Source organism: Neoarius graeffei, chromosome 14 (genome assembly GCF_027579695.1).
Source record: "Neoarius graeffei isolate fNeoGra1 chromosome 14, fNeoGra1.pri, whole genome shotgun sequence".
NCBI lineage: Eukaryota > Metazoa > Chordata > Actinopteri > Siluriformes > Ariidae > Neoarius > Neoarius graeffei.
In genome coordinates this window covers 8,301,897-8,322,004 of record NC_083582.1, presented here as the reverse complement: position 1 = coordinate 8,322,004, position 20,108 = coordinate 8,301,897, and the positions used below count along the sequence as shown (strand labels likewise).

The following is a 20,108-nucleotide window of genomic DNA, read 5'->3' as shown; positions in this document are numbered from 1 at the left end:
CTGTATTAATGGCACCTGTTTGAACTCGTTATCAGTATAAAAGACACCTGTCCACAACCTCAAACAGTCACACTCCAAACTCCACTATGGCCAAGACCAAAGAGCTGTCAAAGGACACCAGAAACAAAATTGTAGACCTGCACCAGGCTGGGAAGACTGAATCTGCAATAGGTAAGCAGCTTGGTGTGAAGAAATCAACTGTGGGAGCAATTATTAGAAAATGGAAGACATACAAGACCACTGATAATCTCCCTCGATCTGGGGCTCCACGCAAGATCTCACCCCGTGGGGTCAAAATGATCACAAGAACGGTGAGCAAAAATCCCAGAACCACACGGGGGAACCTAGTGAATGACCTGCAGAGAGCTGGGACCAAAGTAACAAAGGCTACCATCAGTAACACACTATGCTGCCAGGGACTCAAATCCTGCAGTGCCAGACGTGTCCCCCTGCTTAAGCCAGTACATGTCCAGGCCCATCTGAAGTTTGCTAGAGAGCATTTGGATAATCCAGAAGAGGATTGGGAGAATGTCATATGGTCAGATGAAACCAAAATAGAACTTTTTGGTAAAAACTCAACTTGTCGTGTTTGGAGGAGAAAGAATGCTGAGTTGCATCCAAAGAACACCATACCTACTGTGAAGCATGGGGGTGGAAATATCATGCTTTGGGGCTGTTTTTTTGCAAAGGGACCAGGACGACTGATCCGTGTAAAGGAAAGAATGAATGGGGCCATGTATTGTGAGATTTTGAGTGAAAACCTCCTTCCATCAGCAAGGGCATTGAAGATGAAATGTGGCTGGGTCTTTCAGCATGACAATGATCCCAAACACACCGCCCGGGCAACGAAGAAGTGGCTTCGTAAGAAGCATTTCAAGGTCCTGGAGTGGCCTAGCCAGTCTCCAGATCTCAACCCCATGGAAAATCTTTGGAGGGAGTTGAAAGTCCGTGTTGCCCAGCAACAGCCCCAAAACATCACTGCTCTAGAGGAGATCTGCATGGAGGAATGGGCCAAAATACCAGCAACAGTGTGTGAAAACCTTGTGAAGACTTACAGAAAACATTTGACCTCTGTCATTGCCAACAAAGGGTATATAACAAAGTATTGAGATGAACTTTTGTTATTGACCAAATACTTATTTTCCACCATAATTTGCAAATAAATTATTTAAAAATCAGACAATGTGATTTTCTGGATTTTTTTTTCTCATTTTGTCTCTCATAGTTGAAGTGTACCTATGATGAAAATTACAGGCCTCTCTCATCTTTTTAAGTGGGAGAACTTGCACAATTGGTGACTGACTAAATACTTTTTTGCCCCACTGTAGAAGCAGTAATTCCCTCACCAGCCTTTCTCTTCTCTCTGTCTTGAAATTAGTAAGCATAAACTATGCAGTTTGTCCTCTTTTGTTACTGAGAAACTGCAAAGAAGTGAAATACACTGAAGCACTGTGAAGTACAGTGGTGGTAGCATCATGTTGAGAGATGCCTCTTTGACAAATCCCTTATTTATAAGCAGTCATTCCCTCACCACTGTCTCTTTTCTTTTCTCTCTTTCACTTGATGCTAGTAAGCAAAAACTCTGCATTTTTTCATCTTTTGTTACAAAGAAACCGCAAAGAAGTGTAAACTCCTCTGTCGTGAAGATGTTACAGCTTTACCATTGACTGTTACGATGTTTATTTATAGTATTGTAATTTATACCACAGCAAAAATTATTCATCTCTGATTAGCTTGGAACTGTGTCTGCAGCGAAGTCCTTCTAGTTAAGCACTTCTAATTGAGCTTTTTTTTTCAGTCCTAAAAGACCAGGCTAGTATCTAGGTGAATGTGCAGACACCAACAAACCAGAAACAGAGTAACAACATGATATTTCAAACATCTCTTTGATTTAAAACAATGCATAAATAACATAAAATAGTATTTGTGTTTCTCCATAACTAACTGCGAAAAGCACTTTGTATCTGTATGTGCATCCATGTGAGAATCTGACAGGCCAGGCGTTTTTTTGTACAGACCATGCATTATACCTAAGCAATGAGCACAAGGTGAAGACCAAAAGGTTTTGGGAAAATGTGGAGATCAAAACACTGCTCATCACCCTGAGAAGACCAGTATAACAAACTGTGAAGCACGGTGGTGGGACCATCACGTTGAGAGTCGCCTCTTTGACTAATCCCTTACTTACCTGATCACTGACTTTGGGTGGTTGGAGGATGTGGTTGTACCACAATTCTTTCCATACGTATGCAATGTGCTGTCTATGTCTTTAGCGTTTAGCAGGAGTCGAAATACTCCAGTCAGCTTTGAACAATAATGTGTGTGTGTGTGTTAACCATCTTCTCTCTGGGTGGGAATGCACACATGAGCATTGTAGCTGCCTATGCTGTGTCTTCATAATCAGCTCAGGGGATTGGTTTACTCTGTGTGTGTGTGTTGGGCATCTTCAAACCACAATTAGGAGTGATGACTCAAGCTGTAGGGAAAGCCGGGCTGCTGTGCTGCTGCAGTGTTAGTGATCCTACATTCTGTTTCTAAGATACAGCAAAAACCTGGCAGAGATAAACTACTTCTCTTTTTTTTGTGCATCCATCTGCAACACAATACACTAATTAAACTGGTGTTACGCTGTACGATTTTGGCCCGGTTTTGCTCTCGCAGACAAAAATCGCCCAGAGTAAAAATTATATATATATATATATATATATATATATATAAAATTTGGTTGTGTGTTGAGAATGGGGCTCTTATGATGCAAGTCTCAGTGTGAACGCTGGTACGACTCTCGTAGTAAAATCTGCCAGTAGAAAAATGAAAAACTCATACAGTCGCGACAAATATAGTAGCTGTGACAATGAAACGTAAGTGAAACATTCTAATGGACAGAAAAAAATCTCCTCATGATCTCAAACTCACCGTGAAGAATGTTCGTGTTTATGCCAGTTTGTTTCCTGGATGTTTTCTGGATTTCCGGATCATGCTGATTGATGATGTAAGCAGTATCGGACTGTACATATTCATTCTTTAAACCGGATCATAATCTAGAGGATCGTTAGAGGATCTTCACGATAAAATCTAACATCAAGAAGACATGCGATCACACAGTCTGTTATAGAGTTGTCCAGAGTTTATTGGGATCTTGTAAAATGTGTGATGAGGGTAAGAGTTAACATGGGGGTGATATGATAAGAAAAATAACTCAGAATTTTCTAGATTAAAGACATAATTTATGAGAAAAAAACTATGATATTCTACAAGATTATAAACCCATGAGTTGGTCAGAAATCCCAAGATAAGAAGGCACAAATTTATGAGAAAATGCTCAGAAATTCCATGATTAAAAGGTTACAAATTCTACAAGAACAAATGTGGGAAAATCGTGTTTTTCATAGCTTTTTGCCAAGGAACAACATCGCTTCAGTTTGCAAGGTCAGATCAACATCATCACACTGCTGAGCCAAGAGTTATAGGTAATGTGGTCTTTCCTCCTCAATCGTGCAGTAAAAAAGAATAAAAGATGAAGAGATTTTCAACTACATTTCCCAGAATGAACTGCAGCCAGGAAGCATCGTTGGCAGTGGCAGCTGTCCATTGTTAGCGATGATGACTGCTTCATTAGTATGCACAGAAATGCAGATGGGTCGCGAGACCCACACCAGAGCGACAGAGGCGCCCTCAGTGGTGGCACGAATGGCCCGGCCAAGCCATCACGGAACGTCTGGCATCGTGAGGTCTTGAATACTATCTCCTCTCCTAATGAAGCACCTTGCACAGTAAGGTAAGACAAATGATATTGTGCCCCCATCGTGTTGTCTCTCTGGACCTCCAGATCTGATGCCAAGTTGTGCACAAACTGCCACAGACCTGATGGGTATGGAAGTTGCCCCGTAGTGACAACTGACTTGCCGAGTGATGCCATCCATTGGCCATTTGAGTGGTTCTTCCGCATGCCGTCTGGTGGTGTGTCATTGACCCTGTTGGGTTCATCTGCCACATTGCACCAAAATGCACCCTGCTGGCAGTGCCTTATTGGTGATGTACTATTTAACCCATAGCTGGAACCCAGGCAGGTGCTACTACTCTGGGTCAGAGTGGACCTGTGAGCAATGGTGATTAAGGGGTAACTCCACTTTCCCCAATACTCAAGTCTTCCCAGACCTGAGACTCACCACCAGTTGCAGTTTAAAGTCATTTCCAGGACTAAGCAGGACTATGCAGCCAGCAAGCATAAGAGTTTTTTTTTTCTAATAAATTTATGACTTTGAATCTTGGAGAAAATCCGAGTTTTTTCTTGCAAATTTATGACCTTATAATCTTGGAGAATATCCAAGCCTTTTCTTGTAAATGTACAACCTTAATCTAATAAATTCTGAGTTTTTTTTTAAAGAATATTACACCTCAGCTGTGTGTGTGTGTGTGTGTCTGTTTTTATTTATTTATACTTACAATGGCTCTAATACACCATCATAGAAAGATGAAACTGGCTGGCAAGGTGGTTAGCACTGTCACCTCACAGCAAGAAGGTTCTGGGTTTGAGCCCAGTGGCTGACAGGGGCCTTTCTGTGTGGACTTTGTATGTTCTCCCTGCGTCTGTGTGGGTTTCCTCCAGGTGCTCTTGTTTCCCCCACAGTCCAAAGACATGCAGGTTAGGCTAATTGGTGGATCTAAATTAACTGTAGGTGTGAATGATTGTTTCTATGTGTCAGCCCTGTGATGACCTGGTGACTTGTCCAGGGTGTACCCCACCTTTTGCCCATAGTCAGCTGGGATAGGCTCCAACTTGCCTGCGACCCTGTAGAACAGGATAAAGCGGCTAGAGATAATGAAATGAGTAGAAATGGACATTTTCAGGTGAGGAGCTGTTTTTTTTTTTAGAACCATTCCCTGACTTATGAAGGTCAACACACTTCTCCCTCATTTGCTTTGTGTGTCTCTTATCTTTCCCATGTTAATGTTGAGGGAATTTGTTCTCTGTGTCACCTCATATTTGTTCCCCAGTTAATCAGGAAATCATGGATTACAGCTTGAAAGTTCCTACACACTCCAATCAACTCAAACATGTACAATTTAAATAGAAACATGCTTCAGGTGCATTGTATTCATGATAATTTCCAGGGGGCCAATAATAGTGAGACATGTTTTGGTTGAAAATATATTTCTTGATGAGGGATTTGGTTTTCTCTGAATAAATGTATTTTAATTTAAGATTGGATTTTTCTCATTTTTATCCCCCGCTGTCAGGGTTTTGGTTGAGATGGGGATGGAACATCTTAAACCTCAAGGCCACCCTCGGAATGAGACAGAGATTCAGGACAGAGATGCAGAGAATTAGCGTTTTCAAAAAGGAAGTCTTTACTGAGAGCACCAGATCAAAAATCAAAATAAAACTTTAGCATGTATACTCCAGATCCAAAAGGTCAGTCATAAAAATGCACAAAAAATGAGAAAACCCAAAAATCGCAAAACAGTACTTGGCACAAAAGTTCAAGGTTCAAAAATCACTTATAATCAGCAGTCCAAGGAAACTAAAGATCAAGTCCCAGGTTACAAAATCCAACGGAAACATCACAGGCTCCTAAGTGTCCAAAAAATAAGTCAGAGTTCAAAATAAATATCCACTTGAGAAAGTCAAAAGCAAAACATCCTCTTCTTAGAAAACAGAGGCAGTGGTCAAAAGGCAGTTCAGAACAGTGGAGCAAAACAGCTATAGTGAAAAACCCAGGACAAGTACTCACATGGTGGCTCACAGGAGAACTCAGCAAAGTGGAAAGGAAACAAACTCAAATATATAGGCCAACCAATCAACTACTAGCCATCAATGATTCGCTTAGCCAATAGCATGAAGACAAGTGTAACCCAAGAAAAACAAAAGAAAATAGAATGCTAAATGGAGGCATCTAGTGGCCAAGTAGATGAACCGCAGGCTGAAAAGTCCACAGAACCTGACAGAACCTCCCCCCCAAAATCATCTCCTGATGATCCCAGGCCGATCAGGATGCAAGCGATGGAAGTCTCTAATCAAGGAGCGGTCAAGTATGTCTCTGGATGGCACCCAGGAGCGCTCCTCCAGCCCATACCCCTCCCAGTCCACCAGATACTGAAGAGACCCACGGACACGGCGGGAATCCAGGAGCCGGTTGACCGTGTACGTGCCCTGGCAATCGATGAGCCGAGGAGGAGGCGGTGGCCGAGGAGCCGGAGACAGCGGTGAGGTGACCACTGGGCGGAGACGGGAGACATGGAAGGTCGGGTGGACCCTCATGGAGCGGGGCAGCTGTAGAGTGTAGGCCACAGGGTTGACCCGGCGGAGCACCTTGAAGGGACCAATGAACCGCGGCGCCAGCTTCCGGTTCTCCACCCTCAGAGGAAGATCCCGAGCCGAGAGCCAGACCCTCTGGCCAGGTCAGAAGGTGACCACCCTCCGACGGCGATTGGACTGCTGCTGGTACTGTCGGGAGGCTCTCAGCAAGGCATGTATGGCTCTACCCCATGTACGCCGACACCGCTGCACAAACTGCTGGGCAGACGGGACCCCTGCATCCACCTCCTGTTCAGGGAACAAAGGCGGTTGGTAGCCAAACTGACACTCAAAGGGCGACATACCTATAGCTGAGCACTTCAGCTTGTTGTGAGCGTATTCAGCCCATGGGAGTTGGGAGCACCAGGAGGTGGGATTGGTCGAGACCATGCATCTCAAGGCAGCTTCAAGGTCTTGATTCAGTCTCTGTCTGCCCATTAGACTGGGGATGGAAGCCAGACGAGAGGCTCGCAGTCGCCCCGATTAGCTTGCAGAAGGCTCGCCAGAAGCAGGAGGTAAACTGGGGTCCACGGTCTGAAACGACATCTTGGGGAAGACCAAAGACTCAGAACACATGGTTGCATATTAGTCTGGCAGTTTCAGAGGCAGAGGGCAGTTTGGGCAAAGGCAAGAAGCGACAGGCCTTAGAATCTATCAATAATAACAAGAACGGTGGTGTTACCTTCAGAGGTAGGCAGACCAGTGATAAAGTCAAGAGAGATGTGCGACCATGGTCTGTGAGGAATGGGCAAGGGGTGGAGCAGGCCCTGGGCCCTCTGGCATGGATCCTTTCCCTGGATGCAGTTGGGACAGCTGGCCATGAAGATCTGCACATCCTCCTTCATATCTGGCCACCAGAAGCGTCGCTGAAGGAACTCCAGTGCTCGAGATGACCCAGGATGGACTGCCAGTTGGGAGGAGTGACCCCACTGGAGAACCTGACCACGTACAGACCTGGGAACAAACAAGAGACCTGCAGGAACATTATCAGGGCCAGGGTCATTGCGCAGTGCTTGCTGAACTATAGATGTGATGCCCCAGCGGACTGGTGCAATGAGCCGAGAACTTGGGATGATTGTCTCAGGGGGGCTCTCTAGACTGCCTGGCTGGAATTGGTGTGAAAGTGCATCAGGTTTGAGGTTCTTAGAGCCTGGTCTGTAGGAGAGCGTGAAGTCAAATCTGTTGAAGAAGAGAGCCCATCTTGCCTGGCGAGGGTTCAGCCACTTAGCCTGCTGGATATATTGCAGATTCTTATGGTCAGTCCACACTAGGAAGGGATGATGAGCCCCCTCTAGCCACTGTCTCCACTCCTCCAATGCCAGCTTAACTGCCAGGAGTTCCCAGTTGCCAATGTCATAGTTCTTCTCTGACTGAGACAATTTGCGAGAGAAAAAGGCACAAGGGTGGACCTTGCCATCAGAGGATCTCTGGGATAAGACTGCTCCAACCCCTACATTCGAGGCATCCACCTCCACAATGAATGGTCGAGTGGGGTCCGGATGATGGAGGATGGGAGCGGAGGTGAAGCGCTGTTTGAGAGCACTGAATGCCTGGCCAGCCTCCGGAGTCCATGAGAAGGGGGAGTGGCATTTTCGAGTGAGCGCAGAGATGGGGGCAGCAATGGAGCTGAAGTTACGGATGAACCTCCGGTAGAAATTTGCAAAGCCCAAGAATCTCTGCGTCTCCTTGGTTGTGTTGGGAACCGGCCAATCCTGTACTGCTTTCACCTTCTTAGGGTCCATGAGAATCTTCCCCTCAGAGATGACATAGCCGAGAAAGGACACCTTGGGAACATGAAATTCACATCTCAGTTTTAACAAAAAGGTTGTTCTTGAGGAGGCGACTGAGAACCTGTCGGACCTGCTGGATGTGCTCGGAGGGGGTCTTGGAAAAAATCAAAATATCATCTAAATAAACAAAAACAAATCTGTTCAGCATGTCATGAAGGACATCGTTAATAAGGGCCTGGAACACAGCAGGGGCGTTTGTGAGCCCAAAGGGCATGACCTGGTATTCATAGTGGCCAGTTGGGGTGTTAAATGCAGTCTTCCACTCGTCTCCTTCACGAATTCGGACCAGATGGTAGGCGTTGCGAAGGTCCAATTTGGTGAAGATGGTGGCGTTTTGCAGGAGTTCGAAAACTGATGACATTAGTGGCAGGGGGTAACGGTTACGGATAGTAATCTTGTTGAGTCCTCTGTAATCGATGCAAGACCTCAGGCCTCCGTCCTTCTTGCCCACAAAGATGAAGCCAGCTCCGGCTGGAGAAGAGGAGGGTCGAATGAAGCCTGAGGACAATGACTCCTTGATATACTGTTCCATGGCTAGGCGTTCTGGCGCAGAGAGAAGATGCGACCCCGAGGTGGACAGGTGCCGGGCAGCAGGTCAATGGCACAATCATAGGGTCTGTGAGGTGGTAGGGCCGCTGCTTTTCCTTTGCAGAACACCTCTCTCAAGTCATGATACTCGGGAGGCACTCAGGACAACTCGGGAGGGGCTTGGGACAACTCGGGAGGCTTGAGAAACTCGGGACAGGTACTTGAGACAAGACAGCTGGCATGGCAGGTGGGGCCCCACTGGAGGATCGTGCGTGAGCCCCAGTCTAGATGAGGGTTGTGGCGAGTCAGCCAGGGGAATCCAAGGATTATGGGAAATTCTGGGGACTGGATTACATGGAATGACAGTTCCTCCTGGTGACTGTCGATCCGTACATGAACGGTAGAGGTCATTCGATCTACAAGACCCCCACCCAAAGGTCGTCCATCTAAGGCAGTCACTGACAGAGGGGGGTCAAGGCCAGATGTGGGAATCCCCAGACGTTGTGCTAGAGAGAGGTCCATGAAATTGCCAGCAGCACCAGAGTCAATGAAGGCCCGGAGAGAGTGCCACTGGTGATCCCAGGAGAGAGTTACAGGAACGAAGAAGCCGGTGGACGGGAGACCAGGAGACGATGTCACCCCCGTCACAGATCTCCTGGGGCTGGACGGGGTTTGGCCTTTTCCCAGGAGTTCTGGGCAGATGCTGCGAAAATGTCCAGGCTTTCCGCAGTAAATGCAGCAACGCTCCCTCCTTCGCCTATCACATTCTGCCTGAGACAGTTGAGTTCCCCCTGGCTGCCTGGGCTCCGGTCTTCCGTCAGAGGAGTCGACTGCTGGGCTGCTACGGACTGGAACTGCTTGGTAAATGGAGCCTTTCGGGGCTTTGTTACATTCCTGCAGCCGATTGTCCAGCTGGATGACTTGAGAGATCAATGACTCAAGGTCTTCAGCCTCCTCCCACGAAGCTAGCCCATCCTTGATGTGGTCAGCCAATCCACTGTAGACGGTAGTAAGCAAGGCCTGCTCCCCCCAGCCGCTCTCTGTTGCTAGGGTGCAGAACTGAATGGCATAGTCCGCTGCCGACTGACGGCCCTGGCGAAGTTGGAGAAGTTTGTTGGCTGCGGTGCGACCGCTGACTTCTGGGGAGAAGACCTTCAACATCTCCTTGGAGAAGGACAGGAAGGAAGCGCAAACAGGGCTGTTGCTTTCATAGAGGGCTGTGGCCCAGGCCAGGGCTCTTCCAGTCAAGAGTGTGATGACGTAGGCCACTTGGGAATGCTCGGTAGGGTAGGCAGCAGGCTGGAGGTTGAAGGACAGACGGCACTGGGTTAGAAAGCCCCTGCAACCTTTAGGGTCTCCACTGTACCTCTCTGGGGCAAGCAGGCGGGGCTCACGGCTGTGCACAGGAAGAGACGCTGTTGGCTCATTGGAAGACATGGCTGTAGGAGCTGAAGAGGCAGGTTGTGTAGGTTGACGAAGTTGGAGGACCTGGTGGATCTTGGTCAGCACACCAGCTTGTCTTCCCATTTCCGCCCCCCACTAGGCTAAGACCTCTTCATGACGGCGCATGGTTTGCTCTCGGCTGGTGATGGCTGCTACCAGGTGCTGGAGGGTGAGTGCCGGGTCGTATGCAGGGGCAGTTGCAGGTAAGGGGTCAGGCACTGGCACAGAATTGGACTCGGGAAGTGGTATATCCTCTGCTCCATCCATTGTTGGCTGAGTTCTTCTGTCAGGGTTTTGGTTGAGATGGGGATGTAACATCTTAAATCTCAAGGCCACCCTCAGAATGAGACAGAGATTCAGGACAGAGATGCAGAAAATTAGCGTTTTCAAAAAGGAAGTCTTTACTGAGAGCACCAGATCAAAAATCAAAATAAAACTTTAGCATGTATACTCCAGATCCCAAAGGTCAGTCATAAAAATGCACAAAAAATGAGAAAACCCCAAAATGGCAAAACAGTACTTGGCACAAAAGTTCAAGGTTCAAAAACCACTTATAATCAGCAGTCCGGGCGGCACGGTGGTGTAGTGGTTAGCGCTGTCGCCTCACAGCAAGAAGGTCCTGGGTTCGAGCCCCGGGGCCGGCGAGGGCCTTTCTGTGTGGAGTTTGCATGTTCTCCACGTGTCCGCGTGGGTTTCCTCCGGGTGCTCCGGTTTCCCCCACAGTCCCAAGACATGCAGGTTAGGTTAACTGGTGACTCTAAATTGAGCGTAGGTGTGAGTGTGAATGGTTGTCTGTGTCTATGTGTCAGCCCTGTGATGACCTGGCGACTTGTCCAGGGTGTACCCCGCCTTTCGCCCGTAGTCAGCTGGGATAGGCTCCAGCTTGCCTGCGACCCTGTAGAAGGATAAAGCGGCTAGAGATAATGAGATGAGATGAATCAGCAGTCCAAGGAAACTAAAGATCAAGTCCCAGGTTACAAAATCCAACGGAAACATCACAGGCTCCTAAGTGTCCAAAAAATAAGTCAAAGTTCAAAATAAATATCCACTCGAGAAAGTCAAAAGCAAAACATCCTCTTCTTAGAAAACAGAGGCAGTGGTCAAAAGGCAGTTCAGAACAGTGGAGCAAAACAGCTATAGTGAAAAACCCAGGACAAGTACTCACATGGTGGCTCACAGGAGAACTCAGCAAAGTGGAAAGGAAACAAACTCAAATATATAGGCCAACCAATCAACTACTAGTCATCAATGATTCGCTTAGCCAATAGCATGAAGACAAGTGTAACCCAAGAAAAACAAAAGAAAATAGAATGCTAAATGGAGGCATCTAGTGGCCAGGTAGATGAACCGCAGGCTGAAAAGTCCACAGAACCTGACACCCACTGTCCGAAAGGCCCGAAGGGAGATTATGTCATGGTGATGTCCATCCTGGGAAGGGTGCTCACCTTCTGAAATCAACTCCTCTCACAATTTTTGGAGGAATTTCGCCAAACTTGGTAAAAGGCATTGTTATATGTCGGTACTACGCATATTGTTATTTTGTTCAATTCGGTCATGTTTTACTAGAGTTGTGGCACTTGATTAACAACCTTGTACTTTCACAATTTCATGAGGGTGTACGTCATGTCATGGCGATGTCCATCTGTCCATCCTGAGAAGGGTGCTCACCTTCTGACATCAACTCCTCTCACAATTTCTGGACGAATTTCTCGAAGCTTGGCAAAAGGCCTTGTTATATGACGGTAATACGCATATTGCGATTTAATTTTGTTTGTGAAAATTTTACCAGAGTTTTGAGCCTTGATTAAATAACTTGTACTTTGACAATTTCATGAGGGTGTACGTTCTTCTGAAATCAACTCCTCTCACAGTTTGTGGAGGAATTTCACCAAACTTGGCAAAAGGCTTTGTTATATGACAGTTATATGAATATTGAAATTTCATTTAATTTGGGAATTTTTTTTTTTACCAGAGTTATGCCCTTGATTATTAACAAACTTGTACTTTGGCAATTTCATTAAGGTGTGCTTGCTTTCTGAAATCAACTTCCCTCATAATTTTTGGAGGAATTTCACGAAACTTGGCAGGATTCTTTGTTATATGTCGGTAATACGCATATTGCAATTTTGTTCAATTGAGTCACATTTTACCCGAGTTATGGCAGAGTTGCCAGCAGGGGATATTGTGATCTCAGAGCACTCATGTTTCAGTGTGAGATGAAGCGAATTCATCAAAAGGTGGATTTTTTCGAATCCCTTTTTACTGATCTTTACAAGGGGCACCAATAATTATGGAGGGCACTATATACACTGTCATACTAGACTTTGTTTGGTTAAACAGGTAAAAATGAGTAAGCAAAATAATTTAAACAAGATAAAAGCTTCAAAGAAAAATTAATTCAGCTCCAATTTTAGAGTGTATTATTAAATAAAATAAAGTTGTTTCCTTGTTTTTCTACAGACCAGACTATGAATATTAAATGTAAGCGTACCTGTGCGGACGTCATGGTTGATGCCCTCCACACTGACGATGGCATTGGCGATGCCTTTCCCCTGCATGTCCCTCACCACCCCCTTAATACCCCGATGCACCTGAGAAAGACAGAGATTCGCAAATCACTGAATCATTTTCTCCACTTCCTTTCACCTGAAACATGTCAATGATGTAGGAGATAATCAGCTGTAATTGATATTAATGTTGCTGAATAATCTTCACCCAGCTCAGTGAACTGTTCCAAACACTGGAAGAGTTGTTCAACACATTCGATTAGATTTTGTGAGACTGATGTCCATCACGTCAATATATTTATTTCCGCAGAGATGTAACAGATGCTGGATTCTATGTCACGTTGGTGGAAATGTCAAACACAGAGGTAAAACGTGTGTGTATATGTGTGTGTCATGCCACACTCCTACTACTAGCATTAATCAGATTTACTCCATACTGAGTTGAGAGCTGTGTACTCTCCAGCTTAAGTGTGTCAATCATCTGAAGAGGCAGAAAAGCACCTTCATCATCTCAGTGCTGGAGCTCATATATTGCACGTATATGTTGTTTCAGTGTGTGTGTGTGTGTGTGTGTGTATACCTGCTCCATGAACACGAGCAAAGACTCGCGGTTGTTCTCCCACTCCTCGGGCAGCTCGCTCTTGTGAGGAAACTTGTCACAGCCCACGTACATAGACAACTCGAAGCAGTTGGTGTGGAGGTAGCTGAAATCATTCATACCTGAAAAACGGATGTGTGGTGAAGTTTTCTATAAGGAGATGTTTATGTTTATGTAACATTTTTGGAAGGAGTCTCCAGTGTCAGCGCTTTGTAACAGTCAGAGGTAAAGGTGCAACTTTAAAATTTATGACATCTTCAGAACAGAGGAGTTTACGCTTCAAAAAAAAGATGACACGCTGTGGGGTTTTTGGCTTATTAACTTCAAGACATGCTGCTGAGAGAATGAGCGTTTATAGCTGCTATAATATTAATGTACTGTAAGTGATTACAGGAACTAATTTGTTTCGCGGTTGTTCAGCGGCAAAGAATGTAACTATAAACAGATAAAAAATACAAAATAAATTGCAATTGTTAGCAGCGTGCTGTAGTACAGGAGGAATAAAACACTGTGTCGTGCTGTTATAGGAAAATAATAAACTCACATAGCCCGGTCATTGATTATTTTACTGTAACAGTAGCACAAACTGTGGTTCATTCTTAATAAAGTGTTATATTATTCTATCCACATTCGCTGGATATGCACAATTGCGTGCTTTGATTGGCTACTCTACTACAAGGATATCAGCTCATTTACCGTGAGTAGAGAAAAACAAAATGTCAGAGCATGTTGGTCAACTAACTGAGGATGAAATAAAAACTCTACTTGAAAACAAAACCTCACAAAAAAGCAACAAAATATGGAATAAAAGTATTTGACGGTAAGAATGTACCTTTTTTATTTTTCAAGAATTATTATTATTGCATTTTTCACAAGTTGCTCCTGTCATTTCACCAGTTTGTTTACATTCTAAGCGGAAATTATTTTGTCGGACATTTTGGATAAAGTTTTTATTTATCGAATTTGCAAAAAATTAAAATAGAAATGCTGTTTCTCAAAATCCAGAGACTGTGGATAGAATAAAACAGTCATTCCACTCAATCTCGTCGTACATGGGTTATAGACAACTCAGTGCTACGCGCCTCATCAACTATCAGCTCATGTACGACTCGATTTCATGGAATAACTGTTAAATATTCTTGACACCAAAACTGGAGATAAATAACCAGCACAAATGAAACTTTTTCAAGATTCGTTCAGGTTTCTATGGTTACCTGAATAACAGATTGAATTTTGAAGAAATTGACTGATGGTTTCTAAATGTTCTGTCATTCAGGTTGCAATGAAATTGTGATATGAACAGGAATAGATGAAAAAAAAAGTTCCTATTTTCCAAAGTGAATTCTGACGGAACGCTGAACCCTGGAACACCTCTTACAGAGCCACACGAATATGTGACCCAATTCCGTGAACAAGTCTTTGGGCTACATTCACAGTCACACTGTCAGTTAAAAAATTAGATTTTTTTTGCATATCTGATCCTGATTGACTGTCTACATTATACATACAGTATACTGCAAATGATCAGATCCAATCTGTGGCAATCTTCATTTTCAGTCTCATCCGCATTGGTTGCTATAGTAATGATGGAAGTAGAAGTAGTTGACATCAACAAACCAAGATGGAGGGTAATGAAATGTTCTTGCTTATTTGCCACATGGTAATGTGAACCCATGACACGGGTTTGATAAAACTAATGAGACGGCATCAGACGGAGGAGGTTCGCCTGCTCCGCTTTATTTCTTTATATATCTAGCAGAGGGGAAACATCAGGGCCTTCAAGGTCTTCAGAGACAGCCCAAACATATCAGTGTTTCAAAAATTACATTTAATTTCTTTCATTCTTTCATAATTTCATGATAATTGTTCTTCTCTGATTCGAATTTGGCCTAATTTTTGATCAAATTTGCTTCAGAAATGAAAGGACAGAAATTACTGTCCTGAAAACATTCAAATCAAGTTATCCAATGAGATTGTTTTGTTTGTTGTGTCTAGGCTGAGAAGAGTTTTAAGCTGGCTCACTCATTGGTTAGGACTTCATTGCTGGGACAGAAGACTATGGCAGTGTATGTTTCTGTAGGAAGTGACGGATGAATTAACCAATCAGATTTTGATTTATAGTGGGAAGGAACAAAAATTTATCACCCAAGGCCTTCTGGAAGGCCAACGCGAGCTTAACTGCGAGTCGTTTATGAGTAGTGTTAGCAAGGGTTAATAAAGCGGTCAAGCCAGTGCTATCTATCGAGAGCAAATAGCACAGGCTACACTGTAAAAAATGTCCGTAGAATTAACAGTGAATTTATGTAAAATCATGATATAAAAAACTGTAAATACAAAAACAATGAAGCAGTGTGTAATTTACATCAATATACTGTAAAACTCCTAACCAAATACCACTGTTAATTTAACAATAAGAATATGTTGAATTGATCATATTTTTTTGTAGAATTTACAAATTGTTGTAGTTTGAACACAGACAAACTGTAATACTAAAACAGAATGTGATAGTTAAAATTACATCATTGCCCTGTTAAAAAAATTTAAAAAACGTCAGTAGCGGCTCTCTGTGGCTCAGTCAACTAAGGTGCCATACCATGAATCTGGGGACCTGGGTTTGATTTTGACCTGAGGTCATTTCCTGATCCTTCTCTCCAGCTCATTTCCTGTCTCTACACTGTCCTATCCAATAAAGGTGAAAAAAGTCTAAAAAAAAAAAAAAAATCTGTCTAGTAGCTCATTGCTTGTAACCGTCATTGTTTATTGTACAATGAATATCCGTAAAATTAACAGTTATGTATTGATTATTGTACATTGAATACCTGTAAAATTTACATTTAGTTATCATTAATTGTACATGGAATCCCAGTGAAATGTTATTCTGTAATGTTGTTTACATTTCACTGTATTTTTAACAGGATTATTCTGGCAACCGCAGCTGCCAGTATTTTTCTGTAAAAACAACGGATTTTTTTTAGAGTGTAACGACCAAGAAACGAAGATTTCTGTCTCCAGACTCTCCTTCCATGCACACTAGCCCCAGTATTTTTCATTCATACTTAAGTATTCATTTCCCTCTGTAATTTATTTCCATCCATCACCACTTATCCTGTGGAGAGTCACAAGCAAGCTGGAGCCTATCCCAGCTGACTATGGGTGAGAGGCAGGGTACACCCTGGACAAGTCACCAGATCATCACAGGGCTGACACATAGAGACAAACAACCATTCACACCGCTGGTCAATTTAGAGCCACCAATTAACCTAACCTGCATGTCTTTGGGGGAAACCCACACAGATACAGACAGAACATGCAAACTTCACACAGAAAGGCCCCTATCAGCCACTGGGCTTGAACCCAGAACCTTCTTGCTATGAGGCCACAGTGCTAACCACTACACCATCATGTCACCCCCTGTAAGTACCTCCGCCAAGGAGGTTATGTTTTCAGTAGCGTTGGTTTGTTTGTTGGTTGGTTTGTCTGTTAGCAACATTACGGAAAAAGTTATGAACGGATTGCTCTGAAATTTTTTCCAGAGGTGTGACTGGGCACAAGTAACAATCCATTAAATTTTGGCGGTGATCTGAATCACCTTCTGGATCCCGGATTTTTTTAAAGGATTCCTGGCAGAGGTCTGCGCTCTCCGAGTGCTTTTCTAGTTTACTTTTAAAATCAACATTGACAGCTACACACATCGAAGCAACCTGGCAGCCTGCTGCTAATCCCTTGCAAAATCCTTTGCTCCATTGCTTTTTTGGTGTCTGGCTAAGTTTTGGCTGAGCTCAAGTCCTAGGTCTAATAGTAATGGATCGCTGCTGATATCTAGCATGTTTCCTGTACTGTATGTGTGATGAAAATGTTAACATGAATGTGATTTTCAGCTGTTCAGACTTGTTACATATGATCGGATTCCCATTGGACATGCACATTGGACTGACAGTCTGAACATAGCCTTAGTGACTATTATATTATTATAAAACAGGAAATAGTTTATTACATTTTATGACTTATGATCTATTGGAGCTGTTGCACATTAGCTTGATTGCTATCAATGTAGTTTAATATGTTTTTTTTTCTTTTTTTAATGGATGGTGTTTATACAGTCCTCTGGTGATTTTAAACCCCTTTATTAAATGAGGAAACATCTTCATTTCCAAACCTCACTCACTTCCTGCAGCCGTGTGCCAGGATGCCCCATTGATGGTGCCGTCCTCTTTGGCGAAGTCGTGTGTGTGACACACCCTCCGTGTCGGGGCTGTCATCAGCCGGTGTGTGGAGGCGTATGAGAACGCCAGCCAGCGGAACACCAGGTCATCCGGAGTGGGCGTGACCCCCTTCAAAACTCCTGGGATTTGAGTCCGGTCATAAGGGAAGGTCACTACCAACTCGCCTCCTTGAAGATTACCCCCTAAGACGAAGGGGATCTTGTCCATCCATCCTAGCAGTGCCCGTGTCTCCATGGCAACCTGTCATATTGAGATATTCATAGCTCTCCTTTAATAGTGATACAGTCTATAGTCTACAGAGTCCTTTCTGGAATTTTTTTTTGAGAGAGAGAGAGAGAGAATGGAGTGGAGCAAATGTGTGGGCAAGTTTTAATCCCTCAGGATTTAATTCACTAATTAACAGTTTAAAAAAATAGCACTGGAAAGGAACAGGCTACGGGTAATGCGGATTATGCAATCTGATTACCTGTGATTAAAATATACACTGATCAGCTATAAGATTATGATCACTGACAGGTGAAGAAGTGAATAACATTGATGATCTCATTACATTGGCACCTGTCAAGGGGTGGGATATATTAGGCAGCAAGAGAACAGTCCATTCTTGAAGTTGATATGTTGGAAGCAGGAAAAATGGGCGACCATAAGGATCTGAGTAACTTTGACAAATTGTGGTGGCTAGATGACTGAGTCTGAGCATCTCTAAAGAAAGAAAGAAAGCACAACTTTATTCATCACACACTTGTGAAATTCCTCTCAGCATTTAACCCATCTGAAGCAGTGAACACACACATGCACACACATGTGAGCAATGAGCACACACATACCCAGAGCAGTGGGCAGCCATGCTAACAGCGCCCAGGGAGCAGTTGGGAGTTAGGTGCCTTGCTCAAGTGCACCTCAGCCCAAGGCCATCCCATATTAACCAAACCGGATGTCTTTGAACTGTGGGTGAAACTGGAGCACTCAGAGGAAACCCACGCAGACACAGGGAGAACATGCAAACTCTACACAGAAAGGCCCCCGCTGGCTGCTGGGCTCGAACCCAGAACCTTCTTGCTGTGAGACAACTGTGCTAACCACTTACACCACTGTGCCACCCAAAATGGTACATTTTGTGGGGTGTTCCTGGTATGCAGTGGTTAGTACCTACCAAAAGTGGTCCAAGGATCCAAAGGACAACCAGTGAATCAGCAACAGGGTCATGGGTGTCAAAGGCTCATTGATTCACATGGGGCTCAAAGGCTAGCCCATATGGTCCAATCCCACAGAAGAGCTGCAGTAGCACAAACTGCTGAAAAGGTTAATGGTGATGCCTTTCAGTTTGAACCAGCATTAACTTTTTCAGCAATTTGTGCTCTTCTGTGGGATTGGACCATATGGGCTAGCCTTCATGACCCATGAGAATCAATGAGCCTTCGACACCCATGACCCTGTCACTGGTTCATCGGTTGTCCTTTGGATCCTTGAACCACTTTTGGTAGGTACTAGCCACTGCATACCAGGAACACCATGACCACTCTTCACTGTACATCGATGGCTCACTCATGGAGAACATCAAGAGCACCAAATTCCTTGGTGTTCATCTGGCAGAGAACCTCACCTGGTCCCTCAACACCAGCTCCATAGACAGGAAAGTCAAGCAGTGTCTCTACTTCCTATGAAGGCTGAGGAAAACCTATCTCTCATCACCCATCCTTACAATATTCTCCAGAGGGACTATTGAGAGCATTCTGAGCAGCTGCATCATGGTCCGGTTTGGGAATTGCACCATCTCGGATGGCAAGACCCTACAGCGGATAGTGAGGACAGCTGAGAAGATCATTGGAATCTCTCTTCCCTCCATCATGGACATTTACACCACACACTGCATCCAGAAAGCCACCAGCATTGTGGCCGACCCCACACACCCCTCACGCAATCTCTTCACCTTCCTGCCGTCTGGTAAAAGGTACTGAAACATTTGGGCCTTCACAGCCAGACTCTGTAACAGTTTCTTCCCACATGCCATCAGACTTCTCAACTCTGAGGGACTGGACTGATACACATGGGCTGTTGATCACACCACTCCCACTGCAGACTTTGCACAATGAATAACAATACACTATCACTTTTTACAAACTTTATGATGCCTATCACACGCAAGGTTTACATTTATTTATTTATTTATTTATTTATTCCCTTTTCGTATATTACCTCAATATGCACACTCAACTCTGCACTTTATGTTGTTTGTGTGGTTTATTGTGTGCACTTGTTGCACTCTTGCACTTTATGTTGTATTTGCAGATTTGTAGTCCTGTGAAGTTTGTTTAATGTAGCACCATGGTCCTGGAGAAATGTTGTTTCGTTCTAACTGTGTACTGTCCCAACTGTATATGGTTGAAATGACAAATAAAAAAGCTTTAACCTTGACACCCCACAAGATGTTCCATTTTGGAGATGCTCAGACCTGGTCATCGAGCCATCACAATTTCATCACAAAAGTTGCTCAGATCATTACACTTACCTATTTTTTCCTGCTTCCAACACATCAACTTCAAGAACTGACTCTTCTCTTCCTGGTCATAATGTTATGGCTGATTGGTGTATGTGCATACAGTATTTACCCCACAGTACAGCTGAATTCTGGATTGTGATTGGTCAGAAGATTTGTTCATTTTCCACAACTGTAGCTCTGAAAGTATCGCAGGTTTGTATTAATGTGCTCGTTCGTTATTA

The 20,108-nt window shown here is 44.2% G+C and overlaps 1 protein-coding gene across 3 annotated transcripts in view; it reads right to left on the bottom strand.

Annotated features, from left to right (window-relative positions):
- Positions 1-20,108, bottom strand: part of cpxm2 (carboxypeptidase X (M14 family), member 2) — a 164,320-nt gene that overhangs the window by 1,382 nt on the left and 142,830 nt on the right. Inside the window, exons 11-13 of one of the 3 annotated variants that reach the window (XM_060939219.1) lie at positions 17,330-17,627; positions 13,147-13,286; positions 12,551-12,650 (exon numbers count right to left, since the gene is read on the bottom strand). In XM_060939219.1, coding sequence (XP_060795202.1) covers positions 12,551-12,650; positions 13,147-13,286; positions 17,330-17,627 — 538 coding nt within the window. The remainder of the gene's footprint in view (positions 1-12,550; positions 12,651-13,146; positions 13,287-17,329; positions 17,628-20,108) is intronic. The other 2 variants (XM_060939221.1, XM_060939220.1) reach the window with 2 other exon arrangements.